At 35.1% G+C, this 27,354-nt stretch overlaps 2 protein-coding genes across 4 annotated transcripts in view; one reads left to right on the top strand and one right to left on the bottom strand.

Annotated features, from left to right (window-relative positions):
* The window catches only part of LOC145663019 (klaroid protein-like), a 98,570-nt gene extending 81,853 nt beyond the window's left edge, over positions 1-16,717 (top strand). For 2 of the 3 annotated variants that reach the window (XM_081729168.1, XM_081729161.1), the window contains 3 exons: positions 6,339-6,506; positions 11,598-11,690; positions 15,887-16,717. In XM_081729168.1, coding sequence (XP_081585294.1) covers positions 6,339-6,506; positions 11,598-11,690; positions 15,887-16,018 — 393 coding nt within the window. In that variant the 3' untranslated portion in view covers positions 16,019-16,717. The remainder of the gene's footprint in view (positions 1-6,338; positions 6,507-11,597; positions 11,691-15,886) is intronic. The other variant, XM_081729154.1, reaches the window with a different exon arrangement.
* Positions 16,718-23,982: 7,265 nt separating this feature from the next.
* LOC145663011 (uncharacterized) overlaps positions 23,983-27,354 on the bottom strand; it is a gene marked incomplete at its 5' end in the record, with an annotated part of 46,589 nt that continues 43,217 nt past the window's right edge. Inside the window, 1 exon segment of the mRNA XM_081729143.1 lies at positions 23,983-26,039. Within this exon segment, the coding sequence (XP_081585269.1) occupies positions 26,026-26,039 (14 nt within the window).

Genomic DNA, 27,354 nt, shown 5'->3' with positions numbered 1-27,354 from the left:
TATGCAGTGTATACTTGAGTGTGAAGGGCTATAGCCCCCTTGGATCCGCCTCTATATATATATACACATGATCGAAAATGGCCTCGAATCCGTACTCGCTGAGATGAACAGAATATGCCGTTTAAATCCACAAATTCAACCCCATTAGTACTCTAAGGAGGATGGTGACATGTAAAGATAATTGAAAATTATCGATATTAATGTCAAATTCATAGTTTTGGGGCTCCACAAGTTCATTGGTGACAGTTTCGGTGCCCTTTGTGTCCCAAATGAAACGTATTCTCCCAGTGCGAAGAACGGATATTCCGCTAGTCTGTAATAAAACGGAAGTTTCACTTAATATATTTCCCGTTGCTCAAATTTACTCACTTGTGCGGTATATGTGTGTAAAGTAGAATTAAAACCTGTTGATTTAAGTATCTTTCCGTTAGCGAAATACTGTACATTGTATATACAGTAAGACGTCGATAATCCTAACGTCAAAAATCCGAACGCGGTCCCTAGAAGCTTTTTACATTTTGTCTTAACGCTAGCGATAAACAAACAATAGCGTGTCCATCGATGTTATGTGAAGTCAGTGTTTTTACAGAAGTTCATTTATATGTAATTGTTTGTCATGTATTTTTTTATTTTTATTTTTTTCTTAGGGCTGTAAGTTTTAAGTGTGACTTACAAGAACAGTGTTATTTAGAGTACAATCAAGTTCTTCAGAAACATTAAATGTAAGTAGCCTTACGTACGGTATTGTAATTACTGTATGTACTGAATAACCACTGTATCGATAGAAGAACATACAGTACAGTATATGTAAGCCTAAATGGCATTTTCTTGGTCATTTTCGAAAATCCGAACAATTTGAAAATCCGAATACCTGTGGTCCCAATTAGTTCGGATTTTCGACTTCCCACTGTATATGTTGTAGACACGTTACAGCAAGTAAGGTTACTAGCATCAGGCCAACAAATAGTTTTTAAACTACATTTTCCTGTTTTTGCCAATATTTCCGAACAAATGATTTTTTCCTAATGGTTTCAAAATTTCCGGAATTTCACATAGAACAATGAAGATATCTCTATGAAATATATGTTTGATTTAACATATTACCTAAAATGATTCTGTGATTAACAAAAATGATGATTCTGATAATACCCAAATTTTTCGTTTTTACCCCAGCTCGAGAAAACAGTAAAAAAAAAACTTTTTTTACCCAAAATTTCCGGTTTTTTCACAGGCCTTCACAACACTAGTCTGAACACACAGTGCACCGAACACTCCTAACGATGGCGAATGTTAACACCACGACATCGGCAACTATAACTGAAATGAACACGTGACCATCGCCACTAGACCTTGGCACAATGCCAGAGCGTTGCATTGCCTGATGAATCCCGATATCTTCTTCATCATGACGGTGTGAGGGTGCGAATCCGTCGTGTTCAAAGGGAAAAGCTCCTTGACATCTGTACTGCGGGACGGAGACAAACTGGCTGCGGCTTAATTATTATCTGGGGAACATTCAGATGAGCATCCATATGTATAGTGGAGCTCGAGCAATGCACCATGACAGCCGAGGCGTCGCACGCTGCTTGCAGACTACGTACACCCCTTCATGACAGCCATGTTTCCCATCGGTACTGGCATTTTTCGACAAGATAATGCACCAGGTCACAAGGCCAGGAGTGTGATGGAGTGGTTCGAGGAACGCAGGAGCGAGTTCCAAGTGATGTATTGGCTCCCAAACTCTCCGGGTCTAAACCCAATCGATCACATCTGGGATGTGATTGAACGTGACGTGAGGGCGCATCACCCCCTCCCCGGAATTTACGGGAATTAGATGACCTGTGTGTGTTCATATGTGGTGCCAACTCTCTCCAGCGACCCACCGAGGAACATTGCGACCATACCAAGACGCGTTGCCGTTGTTATTCGTGTCAGAAGGTGGACATACTAACAATTAGGTAGGTAGTCATAACGGTCTGGCTGATGTGTGTGTATATTTTAACTCGTATATTTTGTCTCGACTCGAATTTCGAGTCGAGTCGAGACAACATTTTCTCGAGACGAGTCGAGACAGGCTTAAATCTCGTCTCGACTCGAGCGCATCCCTATCAACAGTGATATTTAGAAGAGAGGAAGTGGGACAGGTGTCATTAGATCTCCTCATACTAATAAATGACCACAATGAATAATATTACATATTTGATGATCCGTTTAAACAGTAAGCTATTAGTATTAAGAAATTAAAACTCGATTTTCTCAATAAGCTCGATATTTCTGGTTTTCTCCCGACATCCTCTATACTTGTCATGCTTATGTTACTTTAGTGGTTTTACGTAAGTTATAATACGACAATTAAGCAGGGATTCCGCCAGTACTTTTAGTTTGGGGACGTAAAGTCAAAATTGGAAGGGTGTAAGTGGTTTGCATGGTTTGTATCGAATTTTGACTTTAAAATTTAAATTTGGGGTTCTTTCATGAATGTTGGGGTGAGTCACTTCCTCACCCACAGGGAACGAGGAGCTGTCGGAAACTTAATAAGATATTAATATCGTAAAATGTCATAAATAGGATTAAACGGGAGCAGATAAAATGTTAGTACTTTTTCTCTACATCTAGTTTTTTTTTTTTTTTTTTTTTTTTCAGTGGTAAGCCAAGAACGATGACGAGAAGTCTACAAGTTAAAATTTGTTCACAATCTGATAGATGAAGATTGTGATATGAGAATGAAATTTTGCGAAACAATGCTTACTCCTTTGCAATGTGAGGATGACCTTCTGTCCTGAATTTTATTCTCAGATGAGCTCGCGTTTTACATTTCGGAAAAAGTGAACAGGGGCAACTGACGAATTTGTAGGAAAAATCTCATGAGTTCGTGGAATGTACGCGGAGTAGTCCCGAAGATCATACGTGGTTTCACATCGTTAGTCTATTTTTCTTCGAGAAAAACGATAAACGGCGACAGCTATCTGAACGTACCAGAGGCATCTCTCGTGGTAGAGTTTAAGAGATTAGGAGGTATCAGTGAGGTCATGTGCAAGAAAATGAAGCACCATTGTATTTTGTCCTTGAGGTTCGGTAGTTTCTTAATAACGTACAATTCCGAGAGAGATAGGTTGGCCGAAGAGGACTTCCTGTTCTTTCTTGAAGGTTACCAGACTTGAATCTTGTGATTTCTAGCTGCAGGGATATGTAAGAACGGAGGTATGTGCACAGAAACCAGCTAATCTAGACGACGTGAAGAACAAAATAAGTTAGGGATTATGAATATCCCGAACAAGGATCTTCAGCCCTCAATTATCGGTTTCAAGACTGCAACGGGGTTTGGACGTAAGTGGTTCACAATTGAAAGTTCGACAATGAACTTTAACAAGCAAGGAAGAGAAATTTTAACCTTACTGTAAGAAAAAAAAAAACACTAATCTTAACAGTTTTTAAGCTATAGAGTTCTAGTTTCCTGCAGGACGTTATGGACTTCTTGTATAGTGGAAAAATTGCAAAAAATCATTGACATTATACGTTGTAGAGATGATTCATTAAAACAACGAATATGAAACGAGGAAAATTATTTAATTTTTTATAAAAGGTTTAGATGATATTTCACATTTTTTTTTTCAAAAATTTGAGTATTGAGGTCATTCCTCTTAACAAGTGGAACAACGTTTTCAATTTAAAAAATTGAAAGGTTTGAGATTGTTGTACACTATGAAAAAAAATTACGCAAACCTACGCAATATTTATGAGATCTACAACTGAAAGTCAGTATATATACATATATATACAGTGGCGGATCCAGGATATGATCAAGGGAGGGGCTAAACCATAGTTTGCCGTTTTATCAAGTGTAAAGCAGAATTGAAGCCCATTTTATCCAGTGTAAACCTGAGCGTCAAGGGGGGGGGGCTATAGCCCCTATAGCCTCCTTTGGATCCGTCACTGTATATTATATATATGAAGAGTATAGGGGAAGAAAGGAGTAAATATTCTTTATTATAATGAAGGCGCATATACAAGAGCTGGATAGAAAGCAATGGCAATATCCTTACAATTCGTACCTTACTTTAATGCACAGAATAACACCTGTTACATTCCTTCAATGTTATCGCCTCACATCTCTTTATCACCTATTTGTGCAAGGCGTCGTGCAAAGTCAGCGGGTCACTCTTTGTCTATGTCGTGCAGGGACCGACATATGGTATGGACTGACTTCTTTCTTTGTATAGTCGTGCTTTCCGCAAAATAGTTCCTTCATTTTGGCAGAGAGGTCATCACGCTGAAAACATTGATATGCACTGCGCCCACATACAACTTCAAACTTAATAGACGCTAGTTTTCGTCTTTCCGAAACATATTCTTGACGATTCCACTTTTCTACTCTACTTTACGGCGCTAATGCTTTTAACTGAATAACCTACAGTCATTACCTCTCGCCATACTTCATAATATCGCATTCCCTTATCAGCTACGGAACTCGTGTGCTGTGTACCTTTGACGTTGAGAACAGTGTTGCCATTACTTGTTATCACACATGTATATTCACATAGACACTGATCCCGAAAAAAAAGTCTAACAGGTAATTTGTAACGCGGTCTTCCTTTTTGTAATTTGTAACGCGGTCTTCCTTTAACCCTTGCATTTCCTCACCTTCTGTATTACGTAAGTTCTTCTATAAGTTTCGTTATTAAAGAATTAAACAGTGGCGAACAGTGGCCAAAGTGCATTAAGGCTCCTTGGTAAACTCAGTTCCACTTGTTTGAATTTTAGGAAATAACATGAATGAACACAATGAAAAACATAAAATCCTTCGAAAGTGAGCCAGATACTATCTACAAAACGCTATTACATGTACTAATAACTATTTTCAAAATCATCTTATAATGTATACGGGGTGTTACAAAAATGTGTCACAGGAACTAATATGTGAACTATCCAAATATCCATGTTTAAGAATGTTGCAGTATTTGCACACCAATTTTTACAGAGGTAGGTGGAAAATGATCAAGTAATCCTAAACAGCCTCTCTAAAAATGATTGTGCAGGTACCGGAGGTTCCGAAAGATGGATATTTGGATAGTTCACATACTAGTTCCTCAGTGATGTCTTGACCCGACTACGATCGGTCCTATAGTAGTAAAACTATGGACCTTTAAAGTTAATTTTTTCACGTTTTCGACACTCTGTAACTACGAAACTATGCACTTCCGACCACAGGTCCACATGAACTTTTTCTTTTATTTTGATATGACGAATCTATTCCTAAAACATTGACGATTTTTTGTAACACCCTGTAAATTAGGGTGCCTAACAATTATGACATACATTCGCGCCCGAATGTCTGCTCTATACGAAAAAGTTTGGGTATAGTTATTGATATATTTACTAGCATTTTGTAGATACTACTTACGTTACTTTCTACACTTCTGGTGTTCTTCATTATTTTTACATTATTAACTAAAATCCGAAAAATCAAGTGAGCTTAATGAAGTGCGTTAAGAAAGTATTTTCTTTTCTTCATAATAACTGATACACGAGCGTCGCAAAGAAAACACAGTCCTTCATTGACAACCTACTGCGGAGTCCTCTCACCTTTTAAACAATATGAGTCATTCTTTCTCCCACGAGAATTTCTCTTGAGTGCCTCCTTTCCTTTAATGCAGTTAACAGAGCCTAGACTGAGGCTCTATCCTATTTCCTTCCCTCATCCCTGCCGTAAGGAGGTAAGAAAAGAAAAGTTTCTCAGTCATGAAAATGAATGATTACATGGTACGTAAGGCTAGGTGTTTAAAGGATTGGTCTATAAAAGCAGTGTACGCTACAAAGAGCCAAGCAGAATACAAACAGAAGATAATATTAACTATTGTGACTTATGCTATGTTGGCATATCTCATGGACATCAATCAAGATTGCAGACTCTATATTAAAATAACTAAAAATTTTATTCATTCTTTCCCCATCCGTATACAAGAATAAATGTCTATAATTGTTTGTGTGTGTGTTTTTTTTAATATATATTTCCCTTCGTATTAATTGGGTAGGCATGGGACTTTGTGACTTCATTATAGAGCTATCCCTGGAATTGAATTAAAAAATATATATATATTGATAAAAATATGAGGATAGGTGTTTTAATAGTAGAACTCTGTTGTGAGGTTGTAGGCCATGCGAATTTGTGGTGAACAACAATGTGGCGGTATTTGTGGGTTCTCCCGTTTCCTCTTACACCTTCATTCTACCAATTCTGTCGTCACACTTCCATTTTTGACCCATCTAGGGCATAATAATAGGAGTTTAAACTCGATTTATTTCAATTAATTTGAATGATGAAGTCAATTTTGTTTCAGCCGAATGTGTACCCAGGACAGTGTTGGGCTTTTAGTGGTAATGAAGGATCTGTTGTAATTCGATTGGCGGGTGCAGTTAACATCTCTTCGTTTACGCTGGAACACATTCCTCGAACGCTATCACCCAGTGGGGAGATTGACGCAGCACCACGATGTTTCCGAGTTCTCGTAAGTATATTACATTCTCATAAGCACAAAGATTTCAGACTCAGTACCATTTACTGCACTAATACGTACACAAATAGGGTATATTTGATTCACGATAGTACGAACAGAAGAAGTAGAAAAAGTTCCATTCAGGTACTGTATGTACACCGGTCACTTTTTGCGATCTAGCAGTCATGGAAACTTTATTCTGAAAGTGGACCGTTCATCGAAAGGCCATGAGTATTATGTTGTGTGTCTAAGTTTATTCACTTGTACTCAAACATAAAATAAAATGAAAAGTGAAACAAAAGAAGTGAAAGAAAATAGATATGTTATAAAAATACTAGTTGATGTGAAAATGATACGAAAATCAGAAATCTAGAAACCCTAACTACATAATTACGATAACAAATAATGGTAATTTTCTGCATACTATTCTTCCCGTGAAAAAAGAGGATATAGCTAAAAACATGCATCAGCCGAAGAATATAGAAAAAAAAACGAAGAAAAGACGTGAAAAGGAATCGTTATTATGTTTTCGAGAAACTATATTGTAATATGGCACACCCTTCTTTAACACTGACTAGGGCAATACACGTGACAAAACCTGTACATTGTCAGAACTTAAGGGTTGCAGTTTGCAGTTAAGCTAAAGAATAAAACTAGAAGAAGAAATTAAAGAACTTTAAGTGAATGCATTTTGAATAGTATAGATCACTGGTTGTGAATAGAGATTGTGTGAGAAGTTTTTCTTACGGGCAAAGCTCATATGATCAGGGTCTTCGGGTCAGAGATACAATCCTATGGCCGTTTAGATAAAACACTTATAGTTAGAAATGGCACTTACTGCTTGCTTCCACTTCCACTGCGTGCTTGCTGGCTGTACCTTAGTAAGTCAGTTAATATGTCAATACGAACAATATTAGTTCATTCTGTTCTATGTTTTGACCTAAAACATAATGTAATCTTACCTATTCTAATCTTTGAGTTTGAAAAAGTGTAAAATCACGTAGTCACTTTCGGTCTACGTAGAAATGAAGAAAAATTTTTAATTTTAAATCACGTTTCATTTCCATTTTCATTGTATCAAATCTGTTCATATTTGTCACGAATGTTATTGTAGGAAATAAAAATACTTTCAAGCTTCAAACTTCGTAATTTTATGATTCATGATTATATATGTTATATCTCTATATAGGAACCATGGTATCCTAATATGGGGGGAAGGGAGTGCTCCTGGTTTTCATTTGTCTATTACATTGCTATTGTTGTACTTCATATTTTGATGATACACTACGGCGTACAAAGTTCCAGTACGTCCTGACCATAGCTACCAAATACAGTGGAGTCTCGTTAATTCGAACTTGGATAATTCGAAATATTGGATAATTCGAACAGAAGTCCATTCCCCCTTGAAAACTGTATTGAAAACAATAGTAAAAGATCGTGGATAAATCGAACTTTTGAACCTATGTTTTTGGATAATTGGAAGTAAATACAATTGAAAATTTTTAATGTTGGACAGATGTAAACAGAGAAATACAGTTTTAACATGTTTTCAGTTATCCAGATGCAGCCATAGGGAAGAGTAATAAAAAAGATAAATAGAAAATCTATGTAATGATAAAGATGAAGGTGAGTTGGAGAAGAAGTAAAGATAAAGAACGTATGTCAATCTCATCTTGTTTCAGAATTGGTTGAAAATTTAAGATGAATTATTCATAAAGTCAACCAAATGTTATTAATATCGTATTCCACGCAATACAAGAAATTTAAGATTTATTGACCGAACAAAAACAATCAAATTTAAGCAAATGAAGTTTACAACTTCTTAAAAGTAAGAACAGAATATTCAAATTGTTACTGGTGTTTAATTGTTTGGGCTATTCAATTTATGTTGTAGTGCTGTACGTAAATATATTTTCCATTGTACACGTAGTTTGAATTATGTGGAGTCAATGTCGTTTGTTAGTTTGCGGTATTCGATCACGCAAATTATAAGCTGCTTTAAAGGCAAAGTCTACATCATATGAACATGTTTTTGATGAACAGTACTTTGGTTTGTTTGTTGTTATAAATGTGAAAATGAATGTTGTTGGATAATTCAAAGTTTTTTCGTGTCCCCTTGGACTTCGAATTAAAAAAAAGCCCACTGTATCTGGTATGAACTGCTTTTAAACAAGAACGTTTTCTTTTTATTTTCTTTCTTTTTGTTTTTAATCTCCCCATATTTGGTAACTTTTTCCTATGGTCCGATCAGCCTTCTTTCATCTTACTTCCACCGACAGACTGTATTTATGTATGGCGGACGCCCAAAGAAGTTTATGCTCCAAATCGTCTCCTCCCAACCGTGAAGGGTATAGTGGATGCTCTGTGATGTGGGCCACCATTTTCTGGTATTCCGTGGGCCGTCTGATTACAGTCACAGGACGCATTACTGCCAGTAATTATGGACGTATTCTAGATGATTATGTGCATATTATGGTTCACATATTGATTCCGGATAAAAGGTGTAATTTTCGAAGATGACAATGCGCCGATTCACATTGCTGGAACTTTGAGGTGTGATTTCTTTAACATAAGGATGAATTATATAATACTTCCCATGACGGTTTGTTCTGGAACTCTGAATCGGCGCAGATATCCTTCTTTATTCTCAATGGTGGAATTAAGTGCTGTCCTTGTGAAGACTAGTACATTTTCTCTGGAAACTATTTATGACTTGCAGTATAAGCCTCTATACCACGACGATTCAGAGATGTTTTACAGGCCCCAGGTGGTCCCGATCCACATCAATCAGATAAGTTATATTGTCTTCAAGTTTTTATATCATTTTGATAATCACCTGTTTATATACAGGTGAAAAAATTATATATACGTTATACAAAAAATGTAACATCATATAGAAAACCTCAAAACAGCACAAGTCGATAAATGCCTCCTTTGAATATCATGAATTGCCGAAAAGTTTGACGTTGGAAACTATGAGACAACTCGAGAGATTCAACAAACTATAAAGAATCTACAACAATTCTACGTAAATATGAACCTTACCGGGTCTATACAATGTATTTTTCTTATTAAGTGCATACGCTGGCGAAAATGCATTTAAGAACATCCAGCAGGAATTTACAGACCTGGTCCAAAATTGGCACACAAGAAAAAGAGATAATAGGTGAAGTGATTCCAATATGGCGCCTGTAGGATATCCCGAACATGCATGTAGAGTGTTCAAAGGTATTCTGTACTCACATTAATAGCATATTTGACCACATCGTGCATCTACACAAGCAGCGTTTGAGTAAGGTAGTACAAACGTTGAATGTCCGTATGCGGTATGGTATCACATGATTGATGTCTATTTTGGGTTAGCTAGTTCTTGATCGTTGCCGAAACTTGGTTGGTAGATGGTACCCATCTCACCAGGTACATGCTTGACAGATCTTAGGTCCGAGAATTTAGCAGACCAGGCTAGGATGTTGAATTCCTGGTGGCATGGAGACAAGTACTATACTGTTGAAAGAAATGTTCAGTAAAGTGACCAGTGGTTGGAGGCGAGGATTGACGGTATTACGAATTAAGTCTACGGCTACGAACACATTTATCACTGTGTCCGAGACACAAACGACTCTGATCACTGAATACTTTCTTCCTCCATTCATCTCGCCACTGCAGTCTCTTCTGACACCACCGAAGACATTTCCAGAAGTCAGCAAGTGTCAAGAGTAATCGTCCAAGAGGAAAATGGAATAGTATATCTGCCTCTAATAATGATCGTTTAGTGTTCATGCGCTTACACTGGGTTCACAGTACTTCTGATTGCAAGATGGTCTCAGTCCTATCAGCACCTACTGTAAATTGCCTAATCCAGTCACACTCTGAAGTTATCGCTATATAAAAAGAGACAAGGATTTACATTTTGATGAGAGAGAAATGTTCTCAAACTTGAAATTACATTTTTATTTGAGGATGATATAATTGTAAAATTGATAGTACATTTTATTACTGATGGTACTAAAATAATTTGGTTGCAAAAGATCCAGCGGTAAATTGTCTCCTTTTGTTATAAATAAATAAATAAAGCAAAACGACCGGTGGCAAATTGTCAGGACTCTGAATTAAAAAAAAAAATCTTAGTTGCATTTGACAAAAAGGAACTTCAGCATTACTCCCAAATAATGTTTTAAAAAGTTGGCTCATTCTAAGAACGTAAATGAAATTTTAAGTTCTTATTCATGCCAGCGATTCTTGTGATGCTGATATAAATTAAAATGTTAACAGTCTTATTTTAGGGTACCACAGCAAGAACATTATTTTACCTTATTAGTTTGATTTCTTTTCATCTATATTGCAAAGAATGTGTATTAGTAGCTTTACCAGGACAAAAGATAACCCTATTGTAATAATAATAATAATAATAATAATAATAATAATAATAATAATAATAATAAGTTTGGGCACAGGTCGTTAAGATATAAATCTTGTCAGCAAATTCATTTAAGTCTGATTTTCATATCAGAATTTTTCACCAGTAAATATTTTTACTCAAGATCCATAGAGTTTCTCAATAAACTATAGTGTAAGAATTTAAAAAAAAAAAACACATTTCATGTATTACTGCATTTGTGTGTATATGGTGTTTACTATTTTAAAAAAATGAAAAATGTTTGGATTCTATTTTGATCATAATACTGTAAATAGATGAGTATAAAGGTACTTAACTATCTGAATAAGGCCTTTCCCGAAATTAACTGATGATTTGGTCATTGAATCTACACTGAAAGTTTTGAAAATACATCAAGAAATTTTAAGATGATATTACATCATATATTAAACAAGTATAGGTAAATAATTAACAAATCGAGAAATCCCAAGGCCTGCAAGTTTTCGTGATGTCTCCTTCAAACTTAGCAGGTAGATGCTGAAATCATAACTTTTGTGTATAGACTTTGTGACCTCCTTTTTAATTTTTTCTTATTGGTGTTCGGTTTACCCAGACATTCCAAAGTATAAAAACGCAAACTTTAGTAGCACTGTGTATCAAGGTATAATAATATATTCTGTGTGTTTTTCAACCAGTTGAACTGAGATAACAACATATTATATTTCCAGGGCCTTGCCAATGAAAATGACAAAGATGGAGATTGTTTGGGATCTTATGAATACAATAATAATGGCCCACCTCTTCAAACTTTCCCAGTGGAGGTAAGGAATTTAAATGTAGACCACGATAAAAATAGTCGACTTTAAACCACTTTACCTGACTAAATCCCCTTTCTCCACAAGCGATTGTGTTCAATGTGACGACCATGGGTCCGAGCGATTACTCAGTGACGAAGTTCCACTGTAGCAAACTCTTGCATAGAATTGGAAGGAGAATGTCTCGCCATACTGCTTTGGCAACTTTGATACGGGGACGGCATCGAGCCGTACTTGAAGAGTCCAAACCTACAGTATACCACTAGTGAGGTGTCTGGGGATTTCATAGGGATGGACGAAAATGAGATCACTTGAATTCCTGTTTCTTCTGCCTTCCTTGCATAGAACCTCTGGAATGATCAAGCGGTATGATTAGCAGCCGTGTCCATGCGGATTCATACATTTGTGCTTTTGTAATCGTACCAGGTGAGGGATATATATATATATATATATATATATATATATATATATATATATATATATATATATATACAGTATATGTATGTATGTGTGTGTGTGTGTATCATACAGTGGGGCGGGCGTGTGTCATAACATTCTCCTGGAAGTAGGCTGCGTTGACTTTGGTGTCGAAAGGCACTTCGACAAGTGGCAGTATTTCCCGACTACAACATCCCGCCAACACCAGACATCCACTGAAAAATTTTCCTTGGATTGTACTACAAGGTCAGAACAGCTCCTGTGGTTTGTTTAATGGTAGAAAATGAATCGAACTCTGTTGGTCTCATTGCGTAGAGCTACCCCTCATCCAGGGTACGCACTAGTGCTGTTGAAATTATTTAAATAATTATTAGAAGAACCCATTATTTGAATTTTAACAGCACTAGCTATACAGGTACACTCATTTCCACCTGTCCCCTGCGCATGTTTCACAAATATTTCTAGTGTTTGTGGATATCTCTCGGTTGTGGCTCTCTGTAAGGTGATGTCCACGAGCTTCTAATGCGACATTCCTTCGGATGAGTTGGAAACTGTAACTTTCGACATACGGTATCGTATAGCCTAATTTCTTTGCGTTGGAAGATTGTTCTGTGTCAGTGCTCTTCTTTCTAATGGTGCGTACTGTATTGAACATTCGTGCGGCCTGAGGCCGTGTTCTTACAATTTGCGGCCGACCACATACAGCAGAAGCCTGTTAAGCACATCATCGGATGACAGGTCCCATATTATCTTTGTGGACAATTAAACCCTCTTCTTTGTACATTTTTACTATTGCTAAGTGGCTTTAATAGAGGGGGGGGGGGGGTAGTCCAGAAATGAATTACCAGAAAGCGGTCACTTTTATCTTCTTCGTTCCAGGGATATTGTTTTCAACTACGGTCCCAGTATAGCCAGTAATGTATCAACACATAGGAGTGATTAAATAAGTCATTCTGGAAGACCAGTGAAACTCGTCTATTTTTATCACGTGCAACCTTCTGTATTGTAAATATCACATTTATTTATTCTGTAACAATTATCACCATAGTGCGTTATACACATGTCTATTTATTTATCTATCTATCTATATTATATATATATATATATATATATATATATATATATATATATATATATATATATATATATTGAATCTCCTTCCCCCTTAGTGATCTCAACGCTGCGATATTAACATCCCAGATTTGACAACTTTCTCGTGACTTCAAGATCGGAATGAGAAATGTATCCATTCATGGTCAATGATTCCAAACTAGAGGTCATTTTCCTTGTGGCCCTACGGACATATATGTGTAATAATATTTTCATTGTGATCAGTATCCTTAAATTATGTAAAGCGCAATTAGATACTTATCCAACCGTGGGAGTTTTTACGAGTAGCATGAGTTCTTTGAAGAAGACAAAAGTAAGGTGGTCTGTATAACCTATGAGGCACAGCATTGTGACTAATAAAAGTTGTCTCCTCTTGAGGAAAGTGGCCTCCACAGAAAACTGTTCTACACGATACCTCAAAAAGTATTCAAATTTATTAATTTACTCAGATGTTATTAACGAAGGTGCCCGAACTCATAGGGCCGGCACTCGTGCTCACTCGACCCCACACTCATTTCGTGAGGGTGAGATCGAGTGAGCGTGAGGTCGGGTTGACAATGTGAGTGAGAGGTCGAAATGATTATGTGAGCCTGAGTTTGACTGACGTTAGTCCAAACTGGGTACCTTTGGTTATTAAGAATGTGAAAAATATATATACTATACCGCTTTTGGTGGTAATGTCAATAAAAAGCTGGTTGGTTACTTAAAATCAAGTTTAGCATTCCTTCCAGTCCTGAGGTTATACGAGCCGTAGACTTACAACTTGACGTGGGTCCAAACCATATGAGCTTCCATCGGAAATTGAAGCCGGATTTTCTGTGCCGAAGGCGCGACAGTAATCACACAGCCACGACAGAGCTTATTAATAAACCAGTTTGATCAAGTTTTGGTATATCAGCATCATAGATATGGTGTCCCAATCAACACTTATTAACAATGAATATTTTAATTTTAAATCTTACTGTACAGCTTTCTTAATTAATTTTTTTCCTTAATTAATTCAATAGTGCAATTTGAATATTTCCAAATTTCTGTTATTTTATTTTGTTTTATATAAAGATCAATAGAATTGTAAGAATATTAACAATGTAATTATATGATATTGTTACATATTACAAATTTAAATTTTATATATATAAAAACAAAATCACTTCTCTTCTTCGCAAGGATATTCATCAGAATTCAGAAGCTGAGATAAATGATTGTATCTCCCAGTGGATATCGTGCGGCGGACTCGATCTACCTGATTTCGATAAGAGAAGTTTTCAAACTTCATGGGACGCTCCTCTTATAGACTCCAGATTATCTTCTATTCTTCAGTCCTCCACCAATCCTGAAGATAAGGCACGTCTTCTTGCCACTTCTTCCCCTGAAGCAGGTGCCTGGTTACAAGCTATCCCATCTTCTTCCCTAGGGCTGCATCTTCCCGACGAAAGTTTCCGAATCGCTTGTGCGTTACGTTTGGGAGCAGATGTCTGTGAACAACACCAGTGCCCTGCTTGCGGAAGTTTAGTGGGTAAGAAAGATATACATGGCCTATCATGTGTTCACAGTGCTGGCAGATACTCTCGACACTCCACTGTTAACGATCTCATTATGAGAGCCCTCATATCCTCTGGAACGCCTTCCGTGAGAGAGCTAATGGGGTGTAGTCGTTCTGATGGCAAGAGACCTGATGGAATGTCTTTGGTGCCTTGGAAACGAGGGAAGGCTTTAATATGGGATTTCACTTGTACCGATACCCTAGCCCCCTCTAATCTTCCTTCATCTTCGACAAAAGCTGGGACGGTTGCAACTCGCAGAGAATATGAAAAGAGACGAAAGTATAGCAACCTGTTGGACAAATACCACTTCGTCACCATAGCCATTGAACCTTGTGGGTCCTGGGGTCAGGAAGGTCTAAACTTCATTAATGAAGTTGGACACCGTATAGCTATTAACACAGGAGACACCCGAGCTTCATCCTACCTTATACAAAGGATAAGTATGGCTGTGCAAAGAGGGAACGTAGCAGCGATGCTAGGAACTCTCCCTCCGGGAAAAGCTTTGGACGAAATTTTCCTTTTGTAATCACTCTCCTCTCACCAAACTCTCGAAAAAAAAATATATTATTGTGTATTTAATGACTTTAGATTTCTGGAAACAATGTGTGCAGAATAAAGTGATTATAGTGGGGGAAAAAATGTGAAAAAAAAAAAAAATCCTTATAGAATTGTTAATTTTCAAATAGTTGGAATGATCCCCAAATCTATTTGTATCAATCAGTTTTAATTTGTTGTTCCTTGTCGCCTGTATACCTTCAAGATTTTAGTAAATTAAATTTAGTAAAATTATATATATATATATATATATATATATATATATATATATATATATATATATATAAACAATTAAAATTATATAAATGAAAATGCTAACTAACGGCTGAGGAAGATATAAGATTTGCTGTCATCTGTCTTTTCTCATGTCTGATGAAGAGGACGTTAGGTCCTTGAAACTGTAACAAAAATCGTATAATTATTAAATAATTCATTTTGTTCTGGTCAGAAAAATGTGTTTTAAAATGTTATTGTGATTATCCAGAACCATGGAGTATATTTATTAATTAATTTTGGTTCACATATTTACACAAGTACTGTATTTCTTTTTTTCAGGCAACTCCTACCAAACCGTACGAGTACGTTCGGCTTAAAATATTATCCAATCATGGTAACAAAAAGTACACATGTGTATATAGGTTCCGTGTACATGGCAAGTTAGTTCGGGAACAAGGGTCTTGTCAGTAGCTTGTTCTTAAAAATACGAACTACCATATAAAATGTTCTTTTATTATTATTGTTAACGTCAGCTTCTCAAGTTATTTACTTGCTGTATCTAACAGAAAAAAATACAAACTTGCTCTTATGCATCGCAAAATAAGATTGTGAAATCATGTCTAGATATGAAATCATTCGAATGTATATTCAGATAAATTATAACTAGTGCAAAAGTAAATTGTAACTTAATAAGCATTTTTGATTCTAATTATGACAAGATGATGAATCCTAGCATATTTTATTTTCTCGCACCTTATTATAATTCCTTCCTTATTTTAATTTCTTTTTCGATATAAAAAAAGAGATATTCACACAGAATTCATGCATGTGAAAGTAATAGCATAGTATGTTTGCTTTATGACGGAAATACTTTGATAAATTTTCTCGAAAATAATACATTTTGAGATTTTTAAAACTGAAGTGTAGGACAATTTTATGTATATATATAAAAACACTAAGTAATACGATGAAATGATTATCAAATATATATCTTTAAAAAAGATACTGTGGTTATAAAGTTTTGCTCCTTATTTTTGTATTAGAAGCATCAATTATATTTTAATTATATTTATTGAAAGAATCTAATTTTTCTTGTTTAAATTATTATGCAGTTATACTGATGAGAATAAATTTATCGGTACTGGTTGTATTTTTTTCTTTAATAAAATTGTTTACAGTATTAATTATATTATTCCAGAATTGTTTAATACACTGATACAAATTTACTTTCACGAGGAAGAGATTTGACCAGTGAACGTAACTGTATCAGGATAAATACAACAAATTAAAGACGCGTAAACAAATATTGTTTTATTTGTTATGTATTGATGACTTATTTTCGCTTATGTTCTTTTAAAACACTCTTATTTCCAGTGCATTTGAGGCGCACATTCATTCTTTTAAAGCTTGAATCATCGTTGCAAATCAACTAATTTTAATTTCGATTTCTTCGGCGTAAAGAGAAACCTAATTCTTTGTACGGTATTGGAAACAGCCAAATGGTTCGGATATTATTGATGAAAGAACATGCAAGACACGTGTACTCATTTTTGATCATATCTGTACAATACTTGTGCCACCTTTGATTTTCTGTCCAGATTTATATGGGAAAGTTTTACTTTTTATTGTTGATGTAGGTGGAGATGTTAATGATCTAAATTTATCTATATGCTTATTTCAATACTTTTATTAGAATTAAAATAAATAAAGAGGACTTAATTTGTATAAATCTTACAGACCGCAAACTCAGCGAAAAACTGGAAACTTTGCGACAGTAACGCCTCTAACACACGACGACGGAACAGTCGATCTGACGTCACCTACGTGGAAATTTCGAAAGTAACCACAGACTAGGTTATTTTTTCTTGTTATTAATTTTCTTCCATTTTGTTATCCAATCGTAATATTGGATAGTAGTATTCACCTTTCAAAAAAGTTTCTGAACAACCACGCAGACGCAATATTTTGTAATTGCAGCTTGCAAGAAAAATCATGAGATATTTTTGATATTTAGTATACAATCTTTCTGCTATAAAAACAAATTTAATAATTAAATATGAAATATACTTTTCACATTTAATGTATACTCATATCCAAAATGATTGTCTCATATCTATTACACTCTTCTTGTAAGAATATAATTTGATAATGATTTTGCAGGGTACTTTAAATACTGATACTGTGTATATAATCGGGAAATATATATTGGTGGTAAATTTCAGAGGAAAAGAATTATAAATACGAAAATTAGAATGAGTAAAACGAAATGTTGCTAAATGGACAAGTTAGTTTTATTTTCGTTTTATTGTTCTTATTTACTGCTATTTTGACATGAAATCTGCCTATTATACACATACTAACATTATAAGAAAACCGAGTGAATTCGTTATCAAATTATATTCCTACAACAACATATTTATAGACATGCGACAATAATTTTGGACGTGAGTGTACATAGAATTACGTGTATACAAGTGCATACAAGTTTGGATAAGAACTTTGTCAGATCACATTTCCAGAAGGAATATCTCTATTTTTATTACAAACTATTACTCCTTCGCTCGTTTAGTTGCATTTGGGGAACAGTTTTTCTTATGACGTACTTCGCGGAGCTTAGATATTTTCAAAGGAAGAAAATTATATATATATATATATATATATATATATATATATATATATATATATATATATATATATATATATATAAAGCTGGAAAGGGACGTCCAGTTCAGAGACAGTACAAGGAAAAGTGAACATTAGCTTATCTGATCTTTCTGCACTACATCTAACACTGAGATGCGAAACAAACGAAAACAATCTGCCGGTTACTATGGCAACTCATGACGTCAAGTTCCAAGACCGATGGCAGTGCCATCCACACACGACGACACAGATCAGGCCCGCCGAGAGCGTTGATTGGTTCTTTCGCTGTGCAGACGATTCAAACTGATTTCAATAGCCCATATAGGAAGTTGGTCGTCTGTATATATTCTAGTCTAATACCTACTGTTTGTATGCAAAAGTGCAACTTCTATGATCGTTCAGTTAAGTGCAAAACTAGTCCTGATGGGGATCTCTAGTACAAGAAGTTCCAGATTAGAGCCTAGGCCATATGAGCTCTGTATATACTAGAGATTCAATAGAATCCGTGGTTTTTTCGTGGTTCTCCCGTTTCCTCCCCGTCTTTTCATTCTACCAATTCTTCCATAATCATTAACTCTCACTAACCACCCATTTAGTTTAGCCTAAACAGCACCATCAAACCACAAACTGAAGATGTCATTCGTAGCCCTGAACTAAATTTGTTTTACAGGCATAAAAGAGTAAGCAGGGGTCAGTGGAACATGAGATTATTGTGTTCATGTTTCTGAAAGGCGAACACATCAAAATTTTCCAGATGCTCTATAACGCTATTATGCCATAACGCATTTACACCAAATGTAGACGGACGGGGTTAGAAATGACTCTTATACCTAGTTCATCATATTCTGTAACTGATGACACCATGAAGAGAAGACCGAACAATGGCCGCATGGCCCATTAACAATTTGGAAAGTAATTCAGTTAAAAATTAGTAGAGGGATCATATAAAAAATAATCCACGAATGTCGGCTTGCGCGGAAGATATCAGCATGATAGGTTCTTCTCTATTTGATCTCATTCTTTAAGGAAGACCAATCAATCTGCACGTACTTCCGTAAATTTTTAGTCAGTGAAGATTTGTTTGTTTAGGGACGGAGAGGGAGACTGAATTACATAGGTTGAGATGTGTTGATTACTGGGACTCAGAGACTGAAGTCCAGTCAAATAATAAACGAAATCTTTGTTTAATGTTCCACAATGGTTAAAGCAAATGAGTGATGATGGAAAAACCGGTGGAATGAGAAAATGGGAGTAACCTGAGAAAACCCACGGACACGATGTTGTCCACTACAAACTTACTGGTCGGGGATCGAACCAGAGACCCCATACACCAGAGGTAGGTGCTCTACCACTGAGCCATGGTGACACCCCCAGTCAAATAGAGCCTACTAGAAGCAATATAAGGGGACATACAATGGCCTCGAAGAAAAGCGCGGTAATACTTGTTTGCATGTCCATAAATATTAAAATAGAAACATGCTTCTTATGACGACAGAATTTCACAATTCTTCTCACCTAGCGTGTAAAATCTGAATATCATTTTTTTTCTTGGGGGGAGGGGAGCAAAGCAGGAACTTCCAAATCATAACATATTGATAATTGAGGCACAGTCCTATATCCACTCCATAACTGCTTAAAAACGCAGGTGCATTACAAGTTGTCAGATGATTATTTTATTTTTTAATGAACGGCTCCTCGTAAAACATAGGAAGATTTAAGTTATCGTATAGAATAAACCAGTAGGATATCCATTTGTTTCGACATAGAAACAATATATATTCTTATATAAATCAATGGAAAACAGCAAATGATGCCAGTATAGTACAACCTTTATCCTATTTCAGACATTATATTGCAGTATATATTAAAGTGAAAGTTCAGTGAGATATAGACGTGCTATTAAAATTTGAATAATGAATATTTTTGCGTATATAGTACATAATTTTGATACTAGATGGTGCATATGTCTAGATTGGTTTCCAGGGAAGAAACTCAAAGTTGGATCGGAATTGTTTTATTTTAGCAGTATTTATTGTATTGTCGGTGGAGTCTTTGCTTCATTGACAATTAAAAGCTTGAATAAATAATAAAAGTGAAGAGTTTCATTGAGGCCAGGAGGAATCAGCAGATTGCACCCATACCGCTCGTCCATCAGTTATGGGCAAGTAAGCGGAGTTAAAAATGAAATGAAATCTTCGAGTTTTACGTCCCACGTTTATGCCGGCTAGGCTAAATGAGACAGTGATGATGAAATAATGAATGAAAGTGTGGAATGAAGAAAGTAGGAAGAAACGGGAGAACCCCGAGAAAACCCACGCACACGGTGTTTGTCCAGTAAGTAAAGTTAGTGCGAAGTATCTTCGAAAACTATCACTGGACTCTCAGGAAGGTATCAGTAGAAGTTGGGCTTAGTCATCAAGCCATGTACACTCGTCCAAAATTATTATTGCATGTCTTTAAATATTTTGTTGTAGGTAGGAATATAATTTAATAACGAATTCGCTCGGTATTTCTTATAATGTTAGTATGTGTATAATCGGCAAAAACATTATGTGACAAATTTCATGTCAAAAGAACAGTAAATAAGAACAATAAAACGAAAATAAAATTTCTTGTCCATTTAGCAACATTTTGTTTTACTCATTCTAATTTCAGTATTTATAATTCTTTTCCTATGAAATTTACCACAAATATACATTTCCCGATTATACACATCGTATCAATATTAAAAGTATCCTGCAAAATCATTATCAAATTATATTCTTATAAGAAGACAGTTATAGATATGCGACAATCATTTTGGACATGAGTGTACCACTTCCTTAAAGGAAAACTGCATATTGGGAAAATCGTGGTACGCTGATTTCCATACGGACATCAGAAGGGCATTGTTGCGACTGACAAGATCCGGCCATGGGCATACTAGCCCCAACTAATAGAATGAAAGGTGCCATCAAGTGAGCAGATTATCGGGTTGTAACAAATGAGACAATTTATCGGGGAAGTGACCACTACTCTGGAATCTTCTCGAACAGTTAGGAGTGAATATCAAAAATACGTAAATTCCGACAGACAATAGTAAAGACAGTGTAGGCATCCACGATGGATGATGCGAAATGAAAACAGCCAAGATGGCAACCATGCAACAAAGATAAATAATGTCTCAACGGATTTGAACGAGGGTGTTGAAGAGCCTGAGTCCACGAATATTTTCCTAGTGGTTTAGCAATTGTCTACCCACAAGGATACAAATATTAACACTTGGGCATCGGCTATTGCATCTCACCTGGTTAGGGTAAAATTGAACAGACGATAGCCCCGGCATCCCATTCGGAGTGATAAATCAAGTTTTAAGGTTTTCAGAGCAGGGGGTGATGAGTATATGGCGACAATCATACGGTACGAAGCAATTGTTCCATTTTGTCAGGAAGGAGATGATACCTTTGTAATGATGCATTCTGTTGGAGGGAACGAGGAACCCTTAGCGAAACTAACTTCTACTACGATAGGTGCGACGTAGACACATTTTCTGGTGGACTTCTTGAGCTCCCATGCTCTCTATATTCCCCGGTAGTGTTAGTTTCTACCAACAGGATAACATCACTCACTTAAGTCACAGGTGGCACTACAGTAGTTTGAGATACATTTGTCAGTTTCAGACACTGCCTTCGGTCGTCGATTTGAACATCACAGATTAAGTATGGAACATTATACAAACGTTACAGAATTTCATCTAGAATTATGTCTGAAATGGAACCAACTTCTGAGGAGATAATGAATGTGTGTGGATTGAGATATGCGAAACGTCTGCGAGACAACGTACATATCGAGCAGCTGGCGTTACTACATTTGCTGTCCAATTTTCTGGCACGTCAGTTTACATCCTTCGTATTTCACCTCTTTCATTAAATCCATTAGGGAAAAGAAAAAATGAAATGATTTATTTCTATTATTATATTATTATTTGGGAATTAATAAAAAGGTATGGTTGCACCACACTGAGTCTTTTGCAAACTGTGATTTCCGGTCGTTAGAAGCTTTTCTTTTGTTTTTTTTAATTCCTGAGGCAAATGAATAACAGATTTTGATATATGAAATGTGTTAAAGCAGTTTTAAAAATAATAATTCTATAAAATTTAGTTATAATTTCGCTGAACAACATATCAGCCGCGTTGCTGAACACACGGCAGACACTTATTCCAAATTTGACTTTTCTAGAGATCATGACACAATGTGCAAAACTATAGTTCAAGGTTTTTGTCATTGCAAGATCTTCACTTATCTTTATGGACCTTTAAAAACTTGCTTAACATTTTCCATTTTTTATGAAAGCCACATAACGTGAGTGAAACAGAATTTCATTGATAAACGAGTGCCTGTATTACTGAATTTAAAAAAAAAAATGTTTGAAAGGTTGAATTTAAATTGCTTTGTAGAGAAAGAAATGGGAAACACGAGCTTTACGAATCAAGAAATGAAGTATATTCCCAGATTCTATACTGACACGCACTTATCCGAAACCTCTTGTTTCGCACAGCCAAGCCTCGCCTTTCAGAATAATTGGAGGCTTGTGCAGAAATAAATTATCTCCTTTTTGAGCAACAATGTTTTAGATAATGTTTCTGCCACTAGCTTCGACATTCTAGTAAAATGATAAAGAAAACTAACTAGTTTTAATAAACATATTTAGAATACACAAATATATCTCTTTCTATTCGTATTATTTTTCTTTATGGCACTGTCAATAAATATAATTAGCCTAGCTATACAAAGAGGCAATGCGATTAGTATCTTAAGCTCCTTCCCTTCACACAAGTTAGAAATCTTTTATCTTAATTAAACATATATTTTCCCTTATAAATTTTCAAAAATATTTCATTTTAGCGGCTCATTCTTGAAAAATATTTGATGTATAAAATATCCATTATTTAACGGATTCATAAGATCATAATGCATACATAGCTTATATTTTTCATATCTACAATTTCTTGCTCTGTATCTTCATAATATCATTGTGGCATTGGGGTTTTATATTTCCCTTCTAAATGTACTAAATGTCTTTCACCTGTACTCTAAAACTCTTTCGGTGATAGAATTAATTTTCATGTTATTTCGTAAGCTTTGTCATTTTGTAAATCATATAATACACATAAAATGCATTAAATAGTGTTAATTAATAATTAATAACATCAATAAATATTATTATTGTTGGCTCATAAACAAAAGTCAAATACATATTACTCTATCACTTTTAGAAATCTATGATCATAACATTGATCTGATATAGCTAACAAGAATTTTAGAAAAAAAACAAAAATGAATCAAAAGATTGCGATCTTGGCTAATAATTAGTTTTTGGATCAGGGGCCAACAAAATTTTTGAAAGGCCTCTAAAGCGAGTTTTCATATTTTCTATGGAATAAGCACATTATACTAAGTTAAGTGATAGTTTGGGTTTGGTCTCACTATATGTAGTTCTCCAGATAAAAGGCCTACAAGAAATTGTTTGATTGAAATATATTGGATCTTTTGATCCAAAAAGAACATTGCAGGTATGAACAAAATCACACTAACTATCAAATGCGTACTACACAATACCCAAAATATCCGAATGTCAACAGGACAATATGGAATAAACTGATCCTCCTAGAAACTTGTTTTCCTGATTTATACAGAAATAACAAGCTATAGGCGAATTCTGACCCACTTTAAGCAATATTTTTTATACAATATACTTGTAATCGGAAAGTTTGATAATATGGATGGTTATAAAAGGTAAAATAATAAAGCAATTTTATACATAAACATTTATTTCCTTATTCACATTGGCGCCTATTAATATAGGATGTGGGGATGAAATAACAGAATAAAGTAGACTGAAGCATTTTAATACAAGCATTTACAATAAACAAGGAGCACACCAATTTCTATCTGCTCTTACCCTCTGCAAAATGTTTGAATTGAAAAATCGGCCTACAATATACAACCCTTATTTTCATAGATGACATTCTCCTTTATCTAGGAATGAAATTGCATGCACATGATTTTGCTTCAACAGTTTAAAAAAATTCATTAGAAAAACAAGCTCTCAATCTTATGTACGTAATAACTAATTCCATATATATAGATTATGCTTCCCTTTTCTATAAATAAGGTTCTTAATATAATAATTATGGCGGATGCTTATGTTGTGTGTGTGGATATTATGCTTTGAGAAAACACAAACCTCATATGAGACTGTCATATTTTTAAGTTATAAGTTATTTCAAAGTTGTTAGTCAACTAATAAAACACACTGGGTATCCATTGATACTATAACGATTGCAACACATAAAACTTGGCATGACAACTATATCACGAAATAATACAGATGATCTTGGGTAAAACAATGAGCGGAAATTGTTTGTTCGAGTTTATAATATATATTATAATTATTATTTATATATTATATACATATACATAAATTAAAAATCCAATAGTTTTACCCTTGAAATATAATTTGTTACAGAAGTATACATAAAATATGCTGTAAAATTATGTCTTTTGAAACATGCATTTATCTTTTAAATATATATTTATATTATATTTCATGTAATGTTGTAAACAAACACAAGACGGTATATACCTATAGTTTTATTTTTATCATTCCATGTAATGTTGTAAACAAACACAAGACTGTATATACCTATAGTTTTATTTTTATCAATCATGGCATTTTCGACAAGTTAGTTCCACTAGCATGTAACACGTTAAAAAAATGTTATTTAGTTATTAACTGCAATAAGTGCACACGCCATTTGAAGTTTCTAGACCAATTGGGATCGTCTCTCATCTTTTCTCTCAACTAAAACATGGCTTCCGACAGAAATATACAACTCACTCTGCTAAACGCTTTTCGCTCGCTCTCTCTCTCTCTCGCTCGTTCACTCTAATTACATAAATCATACAAACATCCCTGACTTGTGTAGGTAATAGGGGAAAAAAAGTTTCAACATGATTGAGAAATTGACTAGGTGAGCACTAACTTTTTCTTTTTTTAGAAGCTCACATGCAAGTTTGGAAGTCTTAAATGACTATACATATGTCATGCACCATTGCTAGCAACCTTCGGGATTAATTACGTAACCATTGTGTTTTTAACGAGAGTTAAATATACATAAGGTAAACTAGCTATGTGGAAACGAAAATTATCAATTATGAAGACGTTATTATGTAAAGTAAGTCTACTTCCAGTAAGAGAACATACCTAACTGGAACTAGGAATATAAATTACATCATTCATGTTCACGTGTGTATTTATTATTATTACGCATATTCTTAACGTACGTATGTATGCAAGTAGGTGTTTATATATAAAATCTATGCGCAGGTATGTATGTATGTATGTATATATATATATCACCCACAGAAAGAACGAAATGAAGACTCACTTTTGTGCACTTGTTACTTAGTATCTGTACGCGATGAGTACTTGGTAACAGACCCCTCCTAATTAGCATGGAATACGAACAGAGTATCGGAATCTTGTTACATTTCCATCACACTATAATAGCCATTAGCATAAAGGATTAATATCAGTCCATCTACGAGAATATGTTAGGAGATATATATAAGTCACCTCTTACGTTTTCTTTTTGAGCTCTGCCGTTCGAGGATACCCAAAATCCCTATCAGTCTTTAGTCCAACTTTACATGTGTATTTATATATTTATAATATATATATAGATCAGAGTAGTATTCACAGTTTCGTTACGGAGTTAAATAGCTCTTCATTTACAAGTCTCTTCACAGAATAGACTTCTTGTTTCAAATCTTCCTAATTCTATGCTAACGTATTATGAAAGAAGATCTGAAAGAAAGAAAAAAAAAAAAACACCAAAATTAATATCATCGGGCCCAAATTAGGACAAAAGTAATTAATATTTTTTTATATACAATTGAGCTGAGTGGGTGAAATCTATAATTTACTTGCATGTTCTTTTATTATAATCCCCTCTTAGGTTTTTTTCAGTAATCTTCACCAAATTTTGAACTGTATTAAGAGTATAAAACCAATTTCGAACTGTTGTGTATAGTTTTTGCCAACGTCTTCACTATCATGAACTACATGTCCCCAAATACAGCAGTCTAGGTTTCGTCAGCTTAGATGAGTAACAACTGGGAAGATGGCTGTGGCAATGCTGCGTTCACCTAGCGCTGCGACTTCCTACATGGTAAGTACACACTTCTAAACTTAAAATCATCATATGGTCTGCTTCGAGTCGTTAAGTTAGGTGGTTTTCATGGGTATGCTTGGCCGATACATTTGACGGAGTGAAAGTCGAAATTTGTCATTGCTTCGAATATACTGTGAATAGCTCTGAGAAAATGAGAAAATAACATGAAATGGATTCATAGCGAAGCATCCAGTCAAGGACTGTTGCTATTAGTTTTCCAAATTAGTTCTGTAAGAATAATTGCTTCTGTAAGTATTTTGTTACCATTTAATTTACAGACGATATAGTCGTTTCAATGTATAAATTTTGACCATCTGTTTATATTAATACGAAATTGACAATATCATATCAATTCAGACAATACAATCAGAAATTGGCAAGGAATAGTATCACAAAAGGGCATAACAGTTTTGTTATACAATGTAAATAATTTTAGAGAACTGATGTAGGGCAAAGACGAAATAATAATTCTAATAACAATTTTGCTAATCCTAAAAACAATAGATTAACTCCTTGAGTTCCAGTGATATCCATGTGAATGTCATAAAAACGTATCCTTTATTAAGGGTCATATTAATCCTGGAGATAATGACATTTTTTAGTGGATGCAAGGCACGAGTTAATTTTACTATTTCTTCTTAGATGACAGCACTTTACTGACAGAAATTAGAAAAATGTTTTGTCTCAGCACATGACAGGCCTAAGGGAGGCCATATGTTTCTTTTGATTATCAACAATCGGAAACACACGTGTTCAATTACAACACACACGTGTTTATTTTGACGAGAAATAATTGCCAACTTCGATATTGTATTTCGAGGTTGGAAAAAAAAAAACTTTGTCTTTGATCTACGGTCGGTGCTGCCAACCTGAAGCGGCATAAAATCCCTTCAGAACATCAATCCCTTCATCCCTTTTTCAGTCCAAATGCTCCACAGTGCATTTTTT

This window comes from Thermobia domestica, chromosome 1, assembly GCF_964235325.1.
Source record: "Thermobia domestica chromosome 1, izTheDome1.hap1.1, whole genome shotgun sequence".
In the NCBI taxonomy this organism is placed as follows: Eukaryota; Metazoa; Arthropoda; class Insecta; order Zygentoma; family Lepismatidae; genus Thermobia; species Thermobia domestica.
The sequence above is the reverse complement of the archived record's forward strand: the minus strand, read 5'-3'. Positions and strand labels throughout refer to the sequence as shown.